Source organism: Stegodyphus dumicola, chromosome 1 (assembly GCF_044657685.1).
Source record: "Stegodyphus dumicola isolate Sdum_Otavi_A_Nest chromosome 1, ASM4465768v1".
Lineage (NCBI taxonomy): Eukaryota > Metazoa > Arthropoda > Arachnida > Araneae > Eresidae > Stegodyphus > Stegodyphus dumicola.
In genome coordinates this window covers 191,959,790-191,982,652 of record NC_140768.1, presented here as the reverse complement: position 1 = coordinate 191,982,652, position 22,863 = coordinate 191,959,790, and the positions used below count along the sequence as shown (strand labels likewise).

The 22,863-nt window shown below is 33.1% G+C and overlaps 1 protein-coding gene across 2 annotated transcripts in view; it reads left to right on the top strand.

The window, feature by feature from the left end:
- The first annotated feature begins 406 nt into the window (after positions 1-406).
- LOC118198799 (uncharacterized) overlaps positions 407-22,863 on the top strand; it is a 62,187-nt gene continuing 39,730 nt past the window's right edge. Inside the window, exon 1 of one of the 2 annotated variants that reach the window (XM_035370573.2) lies at positions 407-995. In XM_035370573.2, the coding sequence (XP_035226464.1) occupies positions 593-995 (403 nt within the window). In that variant the 5' untranslated portion in view covers positions 407-592. The remainder of the gene's footprint in view (positions 996-22,863) is intronic. The other variant, XM_085824264.1, reaches the window with a different exon arrangement.

The window sequence follows — 22,863 nt, the reverse complement described above, 5'->3', positions numbered from 1 at the left end:
TTAAACGTTACGTTTCGAGAAATAGGAATGCTTATCCTATCGCACAGGATGATAAATGCAGGGTAACGGAACGTAACGTCACGTAATGTAATCGTACAAACATTACGGAGTCTCTATTACAAACGTTTCTAACATGACCTCATCAATAAATTTGAAATCTATGCGCTGTCTAAATAATAAGCGATCGGAAATGATTGGTGTTTCGGATAGTCAGACTGCGGATAATTAAAATTTTTACCATATCATTAAACATTACCAAACAACGGTTTTCTCAAACCAACACGACACGGCGACTTGGCGAGAAGAAGCGGGCACGCGCCATCGCCAAAAGCGCTGGCTCGGATTGCAACCCTGCAACGGGAGCCTATCTTAAAAATCAAAATACTATGAAAACAGGGAGAGAGGGAGAAAAACGGTTACTACAGCCGTACGAGGGAGAATCGGAGGAGGTTTGAAATTGTCTCTGTCCGTCATTCGTCGGTTTGGAAACGTTGGGAAGGAGTGGAGAGTGTTAGGTCCACGCTCCAGTGTCTCGTGGAGTTTACTTCTCATCTACGGTTTTAGAATTTGTTGGTGTATAGGGACGGACGGTATGTGCACATTAGAGGTGCTTCTAATTGCGGACGTGATGCGGCGCACGACCCGCGACTTCGATGCCAACAATAATGATAACGGTGTGCGCAGGGGCGCCCGCAGCGTGTGCCGCAAGCTATTCGCCTGCGAAGACCCGACCGCCGATAGGAGTCGCCTTCTCCGCAGAATGGAAGAAGAGATCAGGAGGCAAGACAGCGATCGATGGAATTTTGATTTTACAACTGAGACGCCCCTGCCCGGGAGATATCAGTGGGTGAGGGTAAGCCAGGAAGTTAGCGCCCCTGCATCGTCGCAGACGGTGGTGGAAGAATGTGTGCCGTCAGACTCTGCGACGACGTCGAAGACTTCTCAAGTCGGGCAGCGAAAGACTACGTGCAGGGCGGAACAGCTGAAAATAACTGGTAAGTAGATTATAATATTTTAAACAAACAAACAAACAAAAATAATAATTAAAAAAAATAACTTGCAATTTCCTACTGGAATCTAATATCTCAAAAAAAGGTATTATGAAAAAAATTAATAAATTGAAATATTAATAAAAAGTAAGGAATAGAAATAAAAAAAGGTGTGAAAGGACTTAGATTTTAACGATCTCCCGAAAGGTCTCTTTCAGAGTGAAATATGGTTTATCAATAAACATGGCCTAGATGGAATAGCGAAACAATGTATAGGATGCTAGATGAATATACATTAAGACTTAACGAGGTAACGTTATATATCTCTTCTGTATATTGGAGAAGAGAATAAATGTATAATATAATTTTGTAAAAACATGTAATGTTTTAATTAGTTAAATTACGAGTTATGGTCATTTTTAGTTAAGTCAGATTGGGGGGGGGAACTTTAAAACTACATCTATTAGTTTTAAATAGTTTAGTTTATTAATCAATAACAGACAAATTAAATCCGAAAGCTGAATATTTTAAATTTTTTCGAACGGCAACAAATCCAAACAAAACGTGAAACAACTCATTTACTGTGGAGGACATTTAAAGTGAATCGTATTTCGAAGGTAATTGCCCTTTCGGCTTATAAATAAAAACAAAATAAAATTACAAGAAGATTTTAATAGTAACTAAAATTAAAGTGGTGTGTGTTCTTTAATTCAGCTTAAACTAAAATATACATTTCAAAATTATGTGAGCGGTATTAAACATGAAATTATGGTTTGATACCTCGAAGAAATTAAAAAATATAAATAATAATAATAACCATACAAACAAATCTGCTTCTCTTCTTATGTCAAAATAATACCTATCGTTGACTCATGGGAAATAATGTTGATTGTTGAACAACATTAAAACTCGATTCTGCGTCAAAGAAATCTACCAAACAAGTCGAAAAGAATTTCGTGTTTAGAAGTATCGTGTATGTATTTCTTTCTGCAGAGTAAATCGTTATTGTCTTTAAAATAACAAAGTATTAAAATATAGCAATATTCTGTGATTATAATTTGAAATATATTCATTCCTCGATTTTATTTTAGATGTTTACAAACGATGTAAGTTTTGCAATCCTCTGCTTTTATTTAAAATACAGATGCCATGAAATAACACTTGCTACAAAAAATGCGAATAAAATGATTTTTAGATTATTATTGCTACATTAATATCCAAGATGAATAAAATATGTTACGCAGCGTTGATTGGCAACAGTATGCTTTTATATTTGCAATCCGTGTTTGTTGTCCGTATCCGTAGATTTTTAGCGTTAGAGAAGTTGAAAAAGTTTTCAGTGCACTTTTTTTCAGTTACACTGTGAATCATTAGCATCAGGTAAAAAAAAAAAAAAAAAAAATCTGAAAGGTTTCAGATTTTAGGACGTTTTTTAACGTTTTGGGTGTTTACCTTCATTTATTAAATATCATGTTCTTCGCACTTAAACCATAAAATTCAGTTCAAGAGCAATATCGCAAAATAATTTTTAAATGAGCATATCTTTAGAATTTCGGATAAACAATCTCGCGCCCTGGAAATTAAAAAAAAAAAAAAAAATTGTACAACGTTGCCATTGCTCGCTTTGAAATCCTTGAGTTTGTTAATCAAAAATTCGATAAAGTTTGACAAAATATGAAATAGATAATAAAACAAATTCCAAATTTGGTCTTCCAGATTCAAATATTCGGATGGAAACTAACGTTATTCAAAATTTGATGGCTCTAGGTACCGTTGTTTTATCACAATGCGAGAAACGTGCATACATTTATGCAGATTCTTCATTATTTAATTTCTTCAAATATAATACAGGGCTCTAATATTTGGTGGCAACAATTTGGAAAGTAAACCCACATTTATAGTGAATCAGCGCAAAATGCCAAAACGAAATCACTAGTCCTTCTGGGCAAATTGCCCTTTTGAACTAAAAAAGAAATCACGTCGAATTCATTCAGCTTATCAGAAGAGCCCATGCAGGCTTAAAATTCAGGTCAAGTCCATCAGAGTCCTAAATGAGACGAGCTCCGGTGATATTTCTCACGAAATGTTTGAAGAAACTAAACATGCTATTTGTGATCCTAAACTGATTGAAATGCTCATAAGATACTTTTCTTTTACTGGCGGTTTTAAATATTGCTAATTTTCTGAAAGTCCGTTTGTTTTAATTTGATTTGATTTTTAGCGTTTCCTTAAACAGTTTATTCTTAGAATTTATCATTTAATTTATGCCATTTGCTTCTTTAATGATACATTTTAATTATATTGCTGCTTTATTTACCCGTAGAATAGTTTTAGTTTATTTTAGATATTAAGCCTTGACAAGGAACGCCAGTGCTAAATGTAGCAAGCAGGTTTTCCCATAACAAATGCGTTGATTCACAAAGATCGGAAGTTGTTTGTTAATCGAGAGTTGCTTAGTTTCTCTAATAGTTACTTCTGAAAGATAATTTTTAACTTATCTTTATCTTTCAGAAGTATCTTTCATCTTTTAAGATCCTCATGCATATATAAATTGAATGGCAGAACGTTTGAAAATCGGCTGTTTGTAAGGTTGTATAGAGGATACTTTTAAAAAGTTATGCTTGATTTAATGGCAGCACTTACTAAGTTCCCTTGAATAATAATTAAAGGTAATGTAACGTTAAAACATTTGGAAAAATTCAGTTAAATATGTTTCCAACGTCAGTATCTATTTACTATTAACGCCAGTAACTGCTAGTTTCTGTGCATATAAATGCCGTTTATATGCACAAAATGTTATGTGCTTAGCGCAATTTTCTGCCGAACATTATCAGAAACTCACCGTATGCAGCGCATCACATTCTTAAACAATATACCGCATTATCAGAAAAACTTATGGTAATACAAGCGCACGCTAAGTCCTTCATCAGTAACAACAAACTTGTTTATCGTGCCTCGTGACTAAAATTGCATCACGTGTGCATCGAAAATAAAATCAAGTGATAATTATAAAATTCTTCTGTAACATTTACTAGACAACATTTTTTTTTTTTTTAAATATCTATTCGCGAATTAAAATGCTTTATATTCAGAAAAGAAGTTAATGTAATCAAGGTCAAATCCTTTAAAATTGAAATACTTTTCGAGTTAAAATTTCAATTCCTGTTTATTTGCACGTTTATTTTTTCAAGTAGTTATACATCTTTTTAAAAACATTTTTATATTTTTTCCTTAAACCATTTTAGTCGCAAAAAAGGGCGGAACAAAACGTTAGAACTTAATAAATTGAAACTCGTATCTAAGTGTTCTGTTCCAGTGTTAGTAAATATTTCTCCCAGTAAAAGAAAACGATTTCCGTTTTGTATAGTTTAGGTAATATGTATCTCGCAGATATTTCATATAATTAAAAATGACAAATTGTTGACGCATTCCCATATTTTACAATGCACGACTGTAAAGTATATGTGGGATACAATCTATCTCGTTTGCAAGTTGTAGTTGTTATTATTAACGCCTCGAAGAAATGTTATTGTTTCAAGTTAAAAGTCTAACTGTTACAAATAAAGAGTTGAAACATGTCGTTGCCAATCGATGATACGTGAAATCTTTTATTTATTTTAGGTGTTTATATTATTTGAATTTCCCGGTACATTAAGACATAAGTGTTATTATACAGGATAAGTTTAATTTTAAAAATATAAGTTTTTATTACCTTTTATAAGTCTATTGTAGGTTTTTGAAATTCTAGTTGCATCTTCTGCCCCAACTGCCAAATATCTGATCGCGTTTTTTTGGGGGGAAAGCCAGATATTTATTGTAAACAAAGTATGGATATTGAAAAAAAATCATTGCATCCAAGCGATGTGAAATTCTCTATATACACAGTAATTAAGAAAAAAAAAAAAATGTAGAAAATCGCGTCATGAAATTTATATTTTGATACGTCATGTTTTAAAAGAAGGTAAAAAGTTAGTTTTGACGAAATTTCAAGGCATTGTTAAGTTATATATTTTCCTGATGTCAGAATTAAAAAATAGCGCATACACACTAATTAAAAAGCAGATTAAATTTTGAAAAATCGATAAATTACGATAGGAATTCGGAGTAAACTTTATTTAGATTATTACTTTTCGATCTGCATGATAAGTGTGACAGTTAAAAATTCTGCGATATAAAATTCGTAAAAATTCGCTTTAGCGTTAAATAAATAAATAAAATGTAAATCTAATTTTAAAAGTAGCTTTTGTCCTTTCTGCGCAGCACAGTACGTGGAACAACTTCAACTATTATGATAGCAATATACCCTTTCTTCACACAAAGGAAAATATTTACTTAAGGCATATATATAATTAGAAAAGTCCATAGAAATACCAAGGAAAAATAATTGCAACACTGAAAACTTCAGCTTAACAATTAGGCTGAAAAAAGGAATGTGCCATTAAAACTTTTTAAATACAAATTAAAGCAATATGTACTGTTGCCATCTTACGAAACTTTATTATTTATTTTGAAAGCACTGCCATTTGTTTCTGATTTTTCGTGTATGCAGTATGATGTGAACAGGAGTATGTCAGTGCATTTAAGAAATACGTAACATAATATGTATATAAATGTTATACGTAACACTATTACCATAAACTCTGTGTTACTATAAAATTCTAGCGTCATCATTAGATTTTATTTTGGATGTATTTGGCGGCCACGTACGTAAGAAGTAGAGTTAGAAATATTGCAGTTGATATAGATTAGAATGTTAACAACTTATTTCTGACGCTCATGATATAATAAACATTTGTTGCAAAATGTTGTTAAGAAATTCTGATAAAATGGACTTTTAAGTGATAAACTTTTTGTTTTGCTGATGAGCAAGTGTTTTTTATAACATAGAAAATAAATGAAAGATCTTATGCATCAAGGAATAGGAATAGCGTTTTGCAATCTGTTCCAAATCTATTTTTATCGCAATTTGATCAGATATGAGCGGATAATTTCACGAAATGAGTACATAATTTTAATTTCAAAAAATAACGGGAGGGGAAAATTCATGCATTAAATTAAAAAGAATGCAGAACAAGGCTTTTTTTTTTTTTTCTCAAGGCTTTTTATGCCAAGTATTTTATCCCGAAGTAAAAATACTTTTTTAAACTAGTGTCTTCTTTTTAAAATGAGAAGAATAATGTCGCAACAGTCTCCCGACGCTACTAAAAGTGCAAAACATCGTCTTGTATGTTAAGTAGCCTATGACATGATTTTGCATCAATGCGTTAGGCAATGTTTAAAAAATATCTGCAAATTCTTCGATACAGTTTTCGTATAGAATTTTTATTATTTTGACATATATTATTATGATGGCTATTTCAAGAAAGAACATGCAATTAGAAATTGATTAATTAATTCTTAATTTGTGATTAGAAAAGGAGAAATATATTAAAATAGTTGTTAAAATGCTTAATTAACAATTTTTGATGCTATAGAAAAGTTATTCTACGCAGTATCGCAGAATTCGAAATGAAAATAGGTCTGAGAGACCCATGAAAGTTTTCTTGTGGAATAAATCATAATGTGGTCATAAATATCAAAGTAACCTAATGCTGAGTGCTTTGAATTTGCAGAAGAACATTACTAAATCATATCAAATTGTGTTAATTTAGAGGTTAAAGCAGTAACCTGATTTGCTGTTATAATGGGCGAATGGCGAGGTAAAAATAGGGGTTTTTACGTTAGGGTAATATTACAAAAACTCCCACTTTCTTTTTCAGAAGTACGTCAGGAAAACTTGGAAAACTTGAATGGATTAATATTTGCTGACGAACTGATAATTTAACATTTTTTGTGAGGACTTTCAATTTAATAAAACAGAGAAGACCCCCCAAAAAAATCAGAAACAAAGAGTAATTAATTCTAATCGGTTTTTTGGCGAAGAAATTAATGATGCAGACAAAATTAATGAGTGAAGTTTTCTTCTAAATTACTGTCGTAGTTAGTCATCAGTACAAAAATTCTAATGGTTTGAAGTCTGCAGCAAAGAATTTCGAGCTCTGAATTAATATCGAATGTTGCCATGACAATGACTTGTACTATTTTATAACTATGTTTTGCATGTGTGACATTGTCTACTGTGCAGTTGACCTGAAACAAATAAAACATCTCAACGTCCAGTTATATATTCTGTGGAACAAAATAATAGAAAAAGAAGTAAGCCAGCGTAAAATGAAAAATGGTTGGAGGCCACCAGCCGATTTTAAACGAAACTATCGATTTCGAGGGTGATCCATGTCTTATTTCTTCCGTAGGATTTCCTCCTCCCCCCTGCGGTATATATATATATATATTTAAATTGCTATGTCATGTAACGTGAAGTCCAAAAACAAAGTACTATTTCTTTTAAAATAACATTTGAAGTAGTAATAATGCAGAATGAATGTGGAAAGAAATTAGGGAAAATATAAGGAGATAAAAAACGGTAATCTTAGTCTAAGAGATTAATCTAAATGTTAGACTATAATAGTAAGCTAAAGAAACGACCAAGAAGATTTTTTAAAACGTAAGTTTTCGTTTATTTTGTGCAATAGTAAATGTATAAGTCCATCTTGTTCGTGATTATTTCTGTGAGCCTTATTTTGTGCTCAAACATGTTCTGTTACACTATACATATTCAATTGATAGCCTATTATTTTTATGAGAAAAGTCTGAAGTGCGTTTCAAATTACATGCAAGATTAAACTTTTTTTTGCATTGTTATCATTTATTTTATTTATTTATTTTTTAAAAAAAAAACCAGTGTGTGATTACTTCCCCCAGAATAATGTATCAGTTTTATATTATTTTTATACTAAAGATTTCATTTTGCTGGAATCAGTATTAAATCTTAATATATGTATATAGATATAATCAAGAGCTAATAATTAAATCATGAAAGGTACTATTTTGATTTAATTATTATTTCTTGATTAATTAATTTCTCAGGATTATAATAATTTATATCGATTTAATAATTGTGCGATTTTAATAATTTATATCATCTAATTTTGGAATTTCTCAATCTGAATAATCGGCATTAGCTGGTAGCAGCTGTGAGTTTCACAGTTTTAAATTTTCTGGAGAGAATTAAGCATTCTATTTTTAGTATTTATCTAGATTAATTTTTAAAAATAATATTCCCTGGCTCTTGCTTTGATGTGTTGCCAGTCTTCGAAATATAAAATAATTCATCTTACTCAGCTTCTCCGTTGCACGGATTTTTAGTCCAATAGGGCAATTTGCTCTGAAGGACTATTAATTTCGTTTCGGCATTTTACGTTGAAAACTCAACTATAAACGGCGAATAACTCTTCAGATTGTTGCTACCAAATATTATCGCTCTGTATTATATTTAAAGAAATTAAATAATGAAGAATCTTTGCATAAATGTATGTATGCTTCTCGCAATGTGTATAAACAACGATACCTAGAGCCATCGAATTTTGAATAATGTAGTCCACCCAGCCGAATATGGCCACCTGGAAGCCCGAATCCTCAATTTCGAATTTGTTTTTTTATCTATTTCATACTTTTTAAACTTTAAAGAATTTTTTATTAAGAAACTACACGATTTCTAAACGAGCAGTGGCAACGCAAAGGATTTTTTTATCTGTAACTCAAAAAATAGTAACACGCCTTCGAACTTGGAAGTGCCAAAAAAAAAGGGGGGGAGAGAGAGACGAATGGAGATTGTATCATTGAAACGGGAATGCCTCCGAAATTATTTGCAAGTGAAATGCATGGGTTTGGTAATGCCTTTTTTAGCAAATACGTGGGTTCGAACCTGTTGTTAAATGCTTCACTTTAGGCTTCGTCGGCAAATAGGTCGGTGCCCATTGTGATAAAGTCGGAGATGGTGAGAAAGTCAGTAAATGTTAATTGTTGCTTTTTATTTTTGAGGTGTTGCCAGTTCGGAATATGTTAGGTATGACTGAAGAGCTAAAATATAATTTTATACCATTTCGTCATTTTTAACCATAGGAATTTGAAACTCACATGTCGTATTGCTGTCTATTCAGTTTTCAAGATGAATTTGGTGCAAAAAAATTACTGTTTTCAGATGAATTTACGAGCAAAGAATAATTGGGCAGAATACATAAAACGTTTTATCATCGGTAGCGGTAACGTGACATTTCTTCATTGATATTGAAAATGTATTCAGCGGAGTTTTTCCCAGTTTTTTTTTAATCACTACATGTCTTTACGATATACGTTAGGGTACCATGTATTTATCACCACACGATTTGTGTGGTTATTGCACGAAATATAAGATCTCTATCTTATATAAATATAGATCTCTAGTCGCAAATTACCAGTTCTCATTATATTGCCGTTTGGTAAAACTAAAGATCTTTAATTTTGTCATTCACGCATAATAAATCTATAATTCTAAACAAATAGATTAAAAGTAATAAATGTACATCTTAAAGTGCTTAACCTTTATTTTTTTTTTTTTCTTTTTTTTAAATAATCTCTCAAACTGCTGTAATTTAAAAGAATGCATACAATCCTGTTGATAATTTCTGTTTTTGAGATTCATTATTCTAATTAATAAAAATTATTTGTAACGCCTTTATTATGCATCTCAATGCGTATTATCGTTATTAATATATAAGGTATTTCTCCCGCCTTCTTAGCATGCCTTCGTGGTGTGTCTTCAGCACACTCGGCGCGTATTCGAGAGGTTCGAGTCCCGGCGCGGGCATTGCACATTTTTCACGTCTCCTGCTACCAAAATATCCTAATGGCTTTACAAATATTATGAACGTCTACAACTAGACGAATGTCTAAAACTACTGAACATTGGTCGTTAAACTTGGATTTGATGTACTCCCCCACCCCCGTTTTTCCATAATGTAATACGTACAAGAGTATTCCATAGTGTAATACGTAATATGTAATACGTACTTTCTAAAGTCTTCTTTCAGAAAATCATCCACGAAAGCATCCTTCCCATTCGGCCTATTACCCTCACGTTCTTTGCCATATTCGTCTGAAAATAAACCAGTAATACTCGAATGAATATTAAATGAAATCAGTTTTGCATTGCGATCAGTACGAAACACAATGAGCCATTTGAAAACAATATATGCTTCTGAGAAGATATTTGTGTTTTTTTGAATGGCAACATGTGCTATTAATATTCAAAGCATTAATTTGTCTATAAAAAAAGTCTGTAACTCGCTTTATGTTACATATACGATCCATATCATTTTTAGTCGCTTTATTTATCTTTATTAATTTTAAAACAAAATTAAAGATTATTTGCTTCTAACATTCTAATACTATAATTCTATAATTCTCCTAATGCAAGTTACTAAAAGTCGAATCTCTCCCCCTTTACATCTCAGGGTATTTTTGTTTATTTAATTACGAAATGTTGTCTTTGATATTAGAGGGTAATCTAAATGTTTCAAAATGCTGCAGCTCTCTTTTTTTTTTTTTTTTTTTTTAATTATTTTTTTTTCCTTATGAAATTTATTGCATTTTATATATGTGTGTGTGTTTTAGAATCATCTGTAAAGAATCTACACAGAACTTTTGGACCGTTCTGTTACATAATGTTACGCTGCATTCTTACCAAACTGCCTTCGCCCTTAAACACTCAAAACATAAGTTTAAATCTTGCATAATCATAATATTTTAATCTCGTGGGATCAGTTCAGAGTGTTACCAACAGGAAAAACTTAAGATCTTTAATTTAGAATTCGAATTAAATGATTCCTTAAGAAACAAAATCATTTAAAAGTGATAAATGCACTTTTTTAAAATTTAAGTCTTTGCTTTTATAATAATATGTATAATTGGTGTAATGTGCAATCTAAATTTATTACGCATGAAGTTTATGATATCTGTGAACATCTGGAACGTTACTATAGCTATGAAAGATATTTCTATAATTATACACCTGGTAAAGAATCTTTGGTATTTACAATTTGTTTAACTTTTTTCTTTTTCTTTACTTCCCACGATATCATTTTAAAATGCCATCATATTGTTTGCATAACAGCTGCATATCTACTTTTGAATGCGCTTTCAACGTCGGTATGACGTCAGGAGCAATATTTCTTGTCTGTGTGAAGAAAGTTTCAAATTCCATATCTTCTGGTATGCTTCTTAGCGTGTTTTAGATTCAGTAAGGAAATTTTGTGTATCATTCTTTCTCATTTATATAAATATTCGCAACATTCAAATGAAGCCGAGTGACACGTTTTATCAATTCAGTCTTGGATTCCAATATTTATACGTTCTGTTAACTGAAATACATGACGACTGAGTACTTTTATAACACTTTTTTTCTGGAGAACTTCAGCTATTAGCCAATACGAAACTGCTAATTTTTTCAAGTCCTAATTACAAAAGAATAGAACCATTTATAGTATTGACTAATTAATGAATTTTGGTTCCAAATTTGAAAAGTATTCCCAGTATGCTAATATAAGATGCTTAATTATATTACATTCTCAGCATTTGAAATATCTTCAAGTGCATCCTTCTTCCATTTTTCTCATTTAAAAGCTTTTATTGTGCCTGCAATGATTCTTACTCCCAAAGGGAATTTCTCGTTTCGTCCTTTCCCTTTTCACACTTTGGTCAAAATTCTGCCTTTTTATTCCCTGCTATCCGCATCTCTTTCACCAGTAACTCCTGCTGATAAAAGCTTTCCCTTTTCATCCACTGCACTTTCCCATACCAACTCATTAACGCCCCTACTGACGGAAGACTGAATTTTGCCCGATTAATACCCTTATAAGATTTCATTTAGTTCCATTAATCAGTTGTTTTCTGTTAATTTTCTTTTGTGACATTCTTGTTTCCTATTTTCCTACCAGAATGTAAATTTCTAGCTCGCGTATACTTAAAGGAGGTAAAAAAAGAGATAGTATTTAAAAGAAGGTTTTATAGGGTAGTATTAGAGTATCCCCCCCCCCTGCTGAAGGCCACGTTGCTAATTTGATTCTCTTGAGAGCTGTTGTGTTATTCTCGCTATTAGGCTTGTCAGTCGACTTTGGGGCCAACTCGCGCGTTTCTATCAAATGGCAAGAATGGAATTTTCTTGTAGCATAGACACAGTAGTCCTTTGTTTGCATCTATCTCATCGATTTTAATCAAGTAATAATATATGTTTTAATATTGTAATATTTTTTCTGTTTATTTCACATTCAAAAATTCATAAGTTAATGCTGGAGTTTTTATATAATTGTTATTATTAAGTCGATTAATTTCGTTGCAAGTCGATCGCCAAGGAGATATAGGCAGTACCTTACCACCGTATTCAAGTTTGAACACGTGAATCATTTTCTTTCCTCCGCAATCTTCTTTTTCAAACTCATCCATCTGCAGCATTTTTATGTAGGACTGCACGAAACCTTCTTTCTTCGTCGCAACCCCCGCGCTATCTCCGTTTCTCCGCCGAGACGACGACTGCGCGGGCCGCTAATTACCCTGTCTTCCTACTCTTCACCCTACCCTAAACACCCCTTACCTATGTTGTGTTTTCTGTGCTCGATTTAACTTCGGGGTCTCCGTGTAAGACGCACCTGTTCCCTTTCTCTGCGGTTTGGTTCGGTTTTCGTTGCTTTCCATTTTCACTGGACGCTTAAAAACGTGCGTCTGCACTTCAAAATGCATTTGTTATTTCCTACAAATAACCTTTAGTGAATGTTCTTTGTAGATTTCGCTGTTCTGAATAGAATAATTATCTACTTCTGGAATTATTTTATTTATATAATTATTTTAGTCTTTTGGGGAGGGAGGGTGGAAGTGAAATATGGTGAGAAAATTTACGAAATTTTTGCGGTTTGAAATTTACTCTTAACAATTTCTCGATTGTTCCGACACTGAAATTGTTTGTCTGTATTGAAAGACAATGAAAGGAACGTTATGTAGCTTCGGAAAACAACCTTTTCTTGTGCGCCTGAAAACATCAAAACTTTGGATAGTTCAATGTTCAGTTTATTGGGTTGAATTTTAAAATGAAGTTACTATGCATTTTTTGAGAATTTTAGCGAAAATGTTAACGGAAATTTGTATAAAAATCTTTTAAATATAAAACTAATGGAATTATAATCTAAATAGAAAATAATAATAATAATAATAATGCCAAATCTGTAATGAGATCCAATTTTACTTGACAGAGGTAAATAAACTCTTTTATTACCCATTAAAGCTTCGCACCGTAATTTTTTCTCACCATCTGCAATATTTTCATATGAATTCTATGTTCCTTTTTACTGAACAAACTAGAAACATGCAATCTGTAAACTTCAGACGGAATTACCATTAAAAATACCAAATACAAAAAAAGTTTTAAAAATATGTAAAACATTATAAAAGTTCTTAAATTTACCTGTTGTTTAACATGTGGCTTAACAATTGGCGTTAATGACATATTATTATTAAGGGCAAGAAAGCTGCAAATACAGTTAGATATATTATGAATCAAATGCATTTTAATTTGTATCAAGTTGGTATATTAATAAGATATTTCAGTTAAATGAAAAGAAGCACGCTAAAATAAAATTTTAAATTTGGTAAAAGATTCTGACTCAAATTATTTATTAAAGATCTAAACCTCTTCACCACACTTATTTTATTCGGAATCTACGTAAAATTAAGGTTGCTTTTTTACCTAATTAAAAAAAAATTATATTCATTTATTTTTCTTTTATATAATTAGATTTCAGTGAGTATGAAATGTGATTATTATTTTTAAATAGTGCAGTTAAAAAATTTGAAGATAAATTACATTTTGCCGAATGGCAACACTTTGAAAACTTGCTGCGCCCGAGAACCCGAGTAAGATGAATTATTTTATATTTCGCAAACTGACAACACTGCTCAAGACCAGGGAATGATGGTTCAGCGCGGTATGAAAATTATAGAAAAATTCCGTTTCTGACGTTAGTGTACGGATATTTCTTCAATTTTATGGCAGATCTACGGATACGGTATTGGAAATACTATTTGCCCGTATTGAATAAGAAGGTATGATAATGCGAATGTACGAGCTTAAATGTCAACTGATACTTCTGCATTTTTCGCATATATTATCTAATTCGCTTTTGACAGGCATCATTAATTCTCCTTGTGAAACTTGAGCTTGTGACGACAACATGACGTGCTCTGTCGTGTTGCCATGACGACGGGCATGTTGCGATACCGAGCTGAGCAAGTTCGAACATGTCGGGCGGATATCAGCCGGGGCGGAAAAGCCACGAGAAGTGGAAATCGCAAAAAGCCGGAGAAACATTATCGTCTGCTCTTTTCCGTCCTCCTCCTTTGGAGATGTTTATCATGTGCGTGAGTCATTTTTATTTAGTCATAATTGTTAAAAATAAAAACGCAGGAAAGGGAAGAATGCTGATAGATAGTTTTGAAGAACTCGTTTTCTTACTTGTGAAAAGCAATGATAAATTTGTGTTTGCCATTTTTGAGGTGTGTTTGTGTGTTGGGCGGCTGTAAACACTTAGTAGTTAAACTCAACAAGATTGTGAGCTACTTTAAAATTTCAAATTATTTGATAAGATCCCTAGGTAAATAAAGTATTTTTATGAGTTTAATTCTACCTTCGCAAAGTAAAATCCATAACCTTGAAAATCATGCTTCGGAAACACGAGAACAATGAGCGGAAGGAATATAAGCAAGTGCTGCCTTGCTGAAATTTTTTTATCGATCTTTCACGCGCACTCACGTGTAGCAGATTCTCAGAGAGTTACGATTTAGAAAATATAAGATCTTTAATTTATCTTTAAAATTTAATCAGTCGGCTGTTGATTAAGAAACAACAACAATAATTTAGATGCACTTCTTTCATTCTTTACTTTATTTCTTTAATGTATCAAAATATATAAATTAAAATGCAATTAATCTATATATATATATAAAGAAGAAAGTTTGTATGTTTTCCCTCTAATAATTCAGTCACTAGTACAGCTATCTTTTTTTTTTTTTTTTTTTTTTTAAAGCTAAAATCAGAGATATTAATTAAAAACTCGGAAAAACGATAATTTTCGCCCACGTTTTTCCGAGTGGCAACAGTCTCCCAAGCTGGAGAGGAAAATCAGCTCTATTTCGAAAGTTGTCGCCACTGCTCGCTTTCAAATCCTGGAGTTTGTTAATAAAAAATTTCCAAGTTTTACGATGAAATAAAAATAGCATTGCCAAACATTAAATCCATTATTCCCGATTCCAAAAATTCGTGGGAAACCATTTCGACTATTTCCATCTTCTTACGACTTTAATCAGCCGAAAAACTGATTAAAACTCTGAAAATTGTAAAACTACGTTCTGGCCGGAAGTGTTAAGTTGAAATTAAGAATCGATAGGAAAGGAAGTTTAACTCAAAATTTAACTGTAAATAAAATTAATATAATCCTTACAACGTAACTGGTACAAAAATCATTTTAAAAACTTTTTTAATGATGAATTAAAGTTTCTATTTTAAAATTTTTTTATATATAAATGAAAGGTAAAAACTGTAATCTTTAATATGAAGTTTTCTCTTTTAAAATTTTTAATTAAGTTTGAAATATGTAGATATGCAAAATAAATCAGATCATTAAATTTCGAGTATAACGTCTGTCTTTAAATGATAAAGAAACAATGTGTTACGTTAATAGATAATTTGGAAATACGAAAACATATCAAAAAGTTAGTACTGCAATAGATTCCAATGCAGTTGCTGAAATTTTCATATAAGAGAGTATTTCTATATTTGTCTTAGACCAACTTCGTTATGGAAAACGGAGATTCTGCGCTGGAAATTTAAACTGTAAGTTTTTTTAGTGGAATTCATTTGCAAAGATTCAATTAAATGAACTGGCAGCAATAGGTTGTATTTTTACCTCAGATGCGAATTGTTTTGTGTGACTTATTTTTTATTCACAATGCCATATTTTATATAATATACTTTTTAGCGGTAATTTCTTTAAGGTATTAGATTAGAATCTGAAGCTTTCAAACTGCAAATTAGGTTTTGATGCTTCGCAGGTGAAAGCTATACAAGTAGGCAACGAAGAAAATGCTTGCCGTCGCCGTTTTCTGTCGACCCTCGAATCGTCCCCTATGCGGGCCCCTCGTTCCTTGGCTTCTTTCCTTGTTCAGAAGGGGATTTGGGAGAAGCAGAAAGGGGAAAAAAAAATAATAAAATAAAAATATAAAAGAACAGTAATCTTTTGCGGGGAAGAAAACGCAGTGATTCTTTTCGCCCGAGGCCACGTGACCGGTGACGTCATCAGTGGGTGGTTTTTGTCGTGGTTTCTCGTGACTATGGTGGCGCCACTGTCCAGGCAGGGGTGGCGACACGATGTTCTTCAGAAAAGCTGCAACAGTTTTCTCCGTTGTGTTGTTTTGTTTTCTGCCGCAGAAACAAGAAATCCTTTCGCCGCAGGATGCAAAGAAATTGCCTTCAATTTCTTTGCATCCTTCAATTTCTTTGCAGCATTCTTTGCATCCTTTGCATCCTTTGATCTGTCAAAATCTTCTTATTCAAGCTATTATCCTTATAATAGCTTGAATAAGAAGATTTTATTATAATGTGGTTTGGTACTAATGGGAGATTGACTGAAACTAGGTAATAAAGGTTCAACTAGAATGATTAGACTATTTGCCCGTATGTCCTAATGTAATGAAATATAGATTTTAAATACTGTGTTTTGATTTCAAACATATACTGAATTTTTAAGTTTTACTCTATAAAAATCCTTGCCCACTAATCAATTATAATGTGTGTGTTGAAATAATAAATAGAAGCGCCATAGCTTTTATAATTGAAAATTCTTTGGGATTTGAGTTTCAGTTCTATTCAAGAGTAGATTCAATTTTATTGGCAATTTTTAAGTATGAACTTTTGTTAAAAGTATTAAACTATAATCTTTACTTGGTCTTTGCTTTATATTCCTCATCTTTTTTATTTACGTATTTATTTCTTGACCAGCTGAAGAATTTCTGTGCGTTCCCCCCCCCCTTCTTTCCCTGCTTAGCATTTAGAATTTAATGTATAGTGTTTATGTAGTTAACTTAAATAACCCCTCTTCCCACACTTCATGTGATTTAATTCTAAAAAAAAAAGCTTAAAAAATTAAAACGTTATTTCTTTTATCAAATTCTATTGGGGGGAGGAAAAAAAATGAACCTTAATTAGAAACTTTTAGCATTGAGTAAGTCCCCCGTTCTCCTCTGTTCTTATTATTTGTATATGAATGATTCGAGAAACTTTAAGATTCGGATTGGAGAGTATTGAAGATTCGTTTCGTCTCTAATTATATCATAAACGAAAATAAAAAGGATTACCTGTTGCGACCCTTACGTGAAAGAAGGTCACGGTTACAGGTATAGAAAACTTCTCACTATTCAACTTTCTTTCCACGAGTGCCACGGTCCATTAAATACGTCAAGAAGAGACACGTTCGGGCGAAACTGCAGTGCCGACCTTCGCGTGCGCGGGGGCGACTTTGGGCATTAGGTATTCCTGAGGGTTGGGAACGGTATTGTTCGAATCGATGTAATTTGTGGTTATTAACCCGTCTAGGGAGCGATTGCAATCTCTTCCCAAACAATAAGATGAGCCTTGGATGGAAAGGTAAATTATTTCTGCATCTTTCGCTGGACGCTCAATTACGATAGAAGAAGCCAATATAAAATAACCAGATGGGACAGTTTTTTGTTCGTAGCGACTCTGTGTTATCCGGGTGGGGGAGGACTGATAAAGCACTCGGTTCGTTCGCAGTACTTATATTAATAATTCGTGAGAAGAATTGAAATCGCGGCCAGCAAGCCAAAAGGTGAAAGATTTTCAACACACAGGAAAATTTAATACTATAAGTTGTGTAAGTTGTTGGTGTTGTCACTAATCTCGCTTGTCTGAGAGCAAGCTCGCGAAATGGATCGTGTTTAGGATGCAAGATAACGTCCATCGTTGGCAAGATCCTGCGGCACCCGACAGGTGTTCTGTTCAACCCCCAATTTTGAAGGAGAGCCCCGGAGGGACGGGTCCGAGGTCCTCTGACCCGTCTTCTTTTGCCACCGTCTTCTCGAGAGGACTCTCGGCTCGCCGTATATTTAGAGTGCCACCATGATTCACATGTGATTTACAAACATTCATGCCTTCTCCGGGATTCCAATCCGGGCCCTACGACGGTCAGAGTCACTAACCATTATCCCGGTTGGGCAGCAGTTACATATATGTAACTCATATAATAATTGTCGCTTAAAACTATGAAAGTGTGTGCTTGTAGATAAATATATATTTGAGGATGAAAATGCTACCATCCTCAGAAAAAGAAATGTTAGAGAACACTGAAAAATATATAAATTACTTGTGCACGTTTATGTTGCAAATGGGGGGGGGAAGCTATTTAATTGATTATTTTAAACGTGCAATTTTGCGGTTTGCACGATATTGAAAAATTCTTTCAGAATTTGGCTTCGACTTGCGGAACCCTTAAGGAAATTCCTTAGAGCTCCATAGTCACGCTCAACATATTTTGACGCCATTAGTCTAAAAGATATAATGCAGCAAATAGAAAAAAGGTAAAGATTTACACCAATAAACAGTTTAAACAGATAAAGGGCAACATGCTATCAGCTCCTGTGGCCATGCTACCGTCATAAAGTGCCCAAAAGGTTCCATTTTGTAAACACTAACAAAAGATTTGAGATTAAAACTGTGCGATGCGAACGTACGATTCACGACGCAATTAGTTGCGTATCTGACGAAGTGCCATAGGATGGCACAACAAATAAAGAATTATTAGGACGTATGAATCACGTACGTATCACGCACTCTTATAAACATGTAACTTCATTTTCATGAATTTTAATGTGCATTTTTAATGTATTCTAAAAGATACTTACGTAGAAATGAGCGTTCTTGCCTCTTAATGCAGTGGCCTGATTTAGTTTGAAAGATAAATTAAAAAGTTTTATACTTCACTGACTGGCGACGTTAAGAGTTTGCTATTTCCAAAGCCGCATGGAAAATGAAATGAAAGACCACGTTTTACAGTGTAGCAAAGTAGCCTAATTATGCAAAAAATTTGCAAGCGCCGCTAAAGTTTTTTTTTTAATCGCAAGTTATTTTTAAATTAGTTTGATACGTCTATCTATAGCAAACAATGGTTTATATATCGCAAGCAAATGTAAAAAAGTATTTATAATACATTAGCAGAGCTTAGGTGAATTGCCAAGTTTCTCGAATCGTAAGAAACAAAACAGAGGAGCTTTTCCTTAATAGCGTAATTGTAATTAAAGCAGAATTTGAAATATTCATTTAATGAGAAACACAATTAAGAAAACATATTTTAAAAATGTACGCCTGTATTTATCAAGAAGATGCATACTCTGGAATCTTGATATTTAATTTCTAAATATAATTTGACAACATACATTCGTGCAACAGTTCAAATTTTTTTACATTTTCCCAAAATCTCTTTAAACGAAAATATGCGTACTCAGGATTTTTCAACTTGCGTAAAATATAGATAAAAACATCGAAAGCTTCTAGAAATTAACGAGTGTAGCACGCCGGCGATCGTGGTGGCCCATGTGTACATTAATACCCATGTATACTAAAATTACAGTTGTCGCGTTCTTTTTTGCTTCGTTGTACGAAGTAAAGGAAGTATTGTAATCACGAAAAGTTCCGGGTATCATATTTTAAAGAAAATATCCATTTTGACCGCTATCGAATGCAATTCAACGATGTTTTTGGCGCGACATCTCTGTGTAAGAACAGAATAAAGAAGCCTTTTTCCCAGACGGATTATAAAATTGATTTAGAATGAATTCAGAAGATGTTTTTTTTTTTTTTTCCCGTGATGTCTGTAATGTATGTACGTATCTTGCATAACTCAAAAACGAGTAGCCTCAGAACATTGAAATTTTGTATATAAGACTGCTATAACGTGTGGTTGTACACCTGCATTTTTGGTTGCAATAGGCCGCACCAAAAGTAAATAAATGTATATATACCCACTCTATTACTTGGCTCCGTGAGGTCAGTTTTTTTATTCGTATATGTTGGTAAATTGTGCATTTTTTCTATTAAAATGGTTGAATTATGTTGTATTCTTATCTTCCGGTTAAAGTTTTTATGCCTTTAGTTATTCTGCATGCAATAGTTATAGAATTATCAACAATTTAAAGTGTTTAAGTGCGGCTAAATTTTTTTAGCCGCACTTGCACTAATTGCGTCGTGAATCGTACGTTCGCATTGCACAGTTTTAATCTCAAATCTTTTGTTAGTGTTTACAAAATGGAACCTTTTGGGCACTTTATGACGGTAGCATGGCCACAGGAGCTGATAGCATGTTGCTCTTTATCTGTTTAAACTGTTTATTGGTGTAAATCTTTACCTTTTTTCTATTTGCTGCAATATATCTTTTAGGCTAATGGCGTCAAAATATGTTGAGCGTGACCATGGAGCTCTAAGGAATTTCCTTAAGGGTTCCGCAAGTCGAAGCCAAATTCTGAAAGAATTTTTCAATATCGTGCAAACCGCAAAATTGCACGTTTAAAATAATCAATTAAATAGCTTTCCCCCCCCCCATTTGCAACATAAACGTGCACAAGTAATTTATATATTTTTCAGTGTTCTCTAACATTTCTTTTTCTGAGGATGGTAGCTTTTTCATCCTCAAATATATATTTATCCACAAGCACACACTTTCATAGTTTTTTATTATAGATCTAATTTTATTTTTTTACCATAGCAGCCACATTTGTTTACATTTGAATCTTAACAGAATAGTGAATGAGATACATTCCGATGACCACATTGATCACGTGACTTATGTATACCTTTTATAAACAAGCAATGCAGATGACCTCAGAGATCACGTGACTTATGTACAGCTAATGCAAACAAGGAAGATCATTCTTCCTCTTCTTCTCTTGCGGAATGTATCTAATTAAGTCAGTTCTACACTTTCAGTGCCTTTTTGCCGAGTGGAACCAAAAGTAAACTTTCAGTTTTGTGTACCGAAAAATCTGCCTTCTTGCCTGGTGGGTAGAATTGTTTACGAAAAAAAACACTAAGATTCGAGTTCTCGAATTTGAATCTTTTACTCAAAATTCATGAGACTCAAATGTCCCGCCCGTTCTTAATATTCAGCACATTGCTCTTACAGACAACGGATTAATAAAGATCTGGATCATTTCGATGCTGTTGTGGTAAATATTGATTAAAATGCTCATTTTTCCTCGGTGATCACGATAAGAACGAGCGTTTTCTCCAGCGTTGCGCATGACGTCATGAGTTGTTTGTTTGGACCGTCGACTCCTCGAGGATTGGACTTCCATTCCAAAGAGCACGCGACTTTTCTTCTCCTCCCACGGAGGAGGGGTGAAATGAGATGCGATAACAGCGATTACCTTTGTTCAGAGCGATGGCGAAAACAATGACTTTTACCCAAAGGACAAACCCTTTCATGCCGCACGTACGAATAAATGGAACAATTAGAGAGATGAGTTGTTCGTCCCGAGGATGAAGGTTGGCTTCTCCCACGCTTTCGATTGTTCCAAATAGGCTCTTCGGGAATCCTAATATGACTTCTTTAAAAAATTATTTATGTATGTATTTATTTTAAATTTTAATATTAAACGTTTCTTTGACGTGTTAAGAGCGTAATCTTTCCAAACTGGTTTTATTATTTTGTTCTTGTTTAGAGTGTAATCTAAAGTTTCCAAATCCCACCACCTAATTCTTTTGTTTGTTCGTTTGAATTCCAAACACAGTGGACTGTTACGTAACGTTTATGTAATACTGCAGTATGTATGCTGTACTTGCCTACGCAAATGTTGCCACTGCGTTAAACATAAAAGTTTAACATTTATTTTATCATTGGTGCGCCAATAACCAATTTTTAGCGTTGCCTTTCGGCAAAGCGTCTTTAATTTATCTTTCAGATGTAATTGATTCAGAAACTACTCTTTGCATTTCCTTAAACATATTAATTGACTTCAAAGCATTAAACCTACGTCTTAATGATTTAAATCTTTGTTTTACTTTTTGAATTATATTTAATTAAAAGGCATTTAATTTAATAATGCATACCCAACTGATATTTTCTATGGTCATAGATTTATGTGTGTGTGTTATGTATTTGAATTAAATCTTATTATTAGCTTTTAATTCATAACATTGTCGTGCTGCTTCGCTAAATCGTTCCAAAAGTTTACTGATAAAGTTCCGTATATCGCGTTCTATTATATGAAATTGAATCAAATCATAAGGAACATCAGTCTGGCTTACTAAAATTGAACAATAAACAGAACTTTAACGTTGTTGGATTAACTGAATCAACCACTAATGTATGTAATGTAAGTTTTTAAGTACAACAAAAGATCAGCAGTTATATGAAAAAAAAGTCGATCACTTAATGAACGCCTTACATGGAGAACCATTTAAGGAGCAACGTAAAAGACATAGGCGCCGTTCTTCGGCTTCTACAAACTCCGACACAGAACAACTTGAACCTGCCATTAAAACCGCTAACAGATACAGTGGACTTGAAACAGAAATGAGTGAAATTAATATGGACAACAATGAGGAAAAAATGGATAATGAAAGTGAGGGTACACATAGCCCTCGAACAGTAGAAAAATCAGAGTTCCCTGAGCCCTCGAACAGTAGAAAAATCTGAGTTCCGCCAATTATTATAGATGATGTCCCTCAAGCTGATAAATTCCTGCCTGAGCTTAGTGTTCAAACAGGGAAAATAATTACAGGCCAATTAAAAGGCAACAAATTGCATGTGACTCTCCCTGATGCAGATGCTCACAGATATGTGAGAGGAGTCATTAAGGAGAAAAAGTTAAAATCTCATACTTACCAACTTCAAGATGAAAAGGT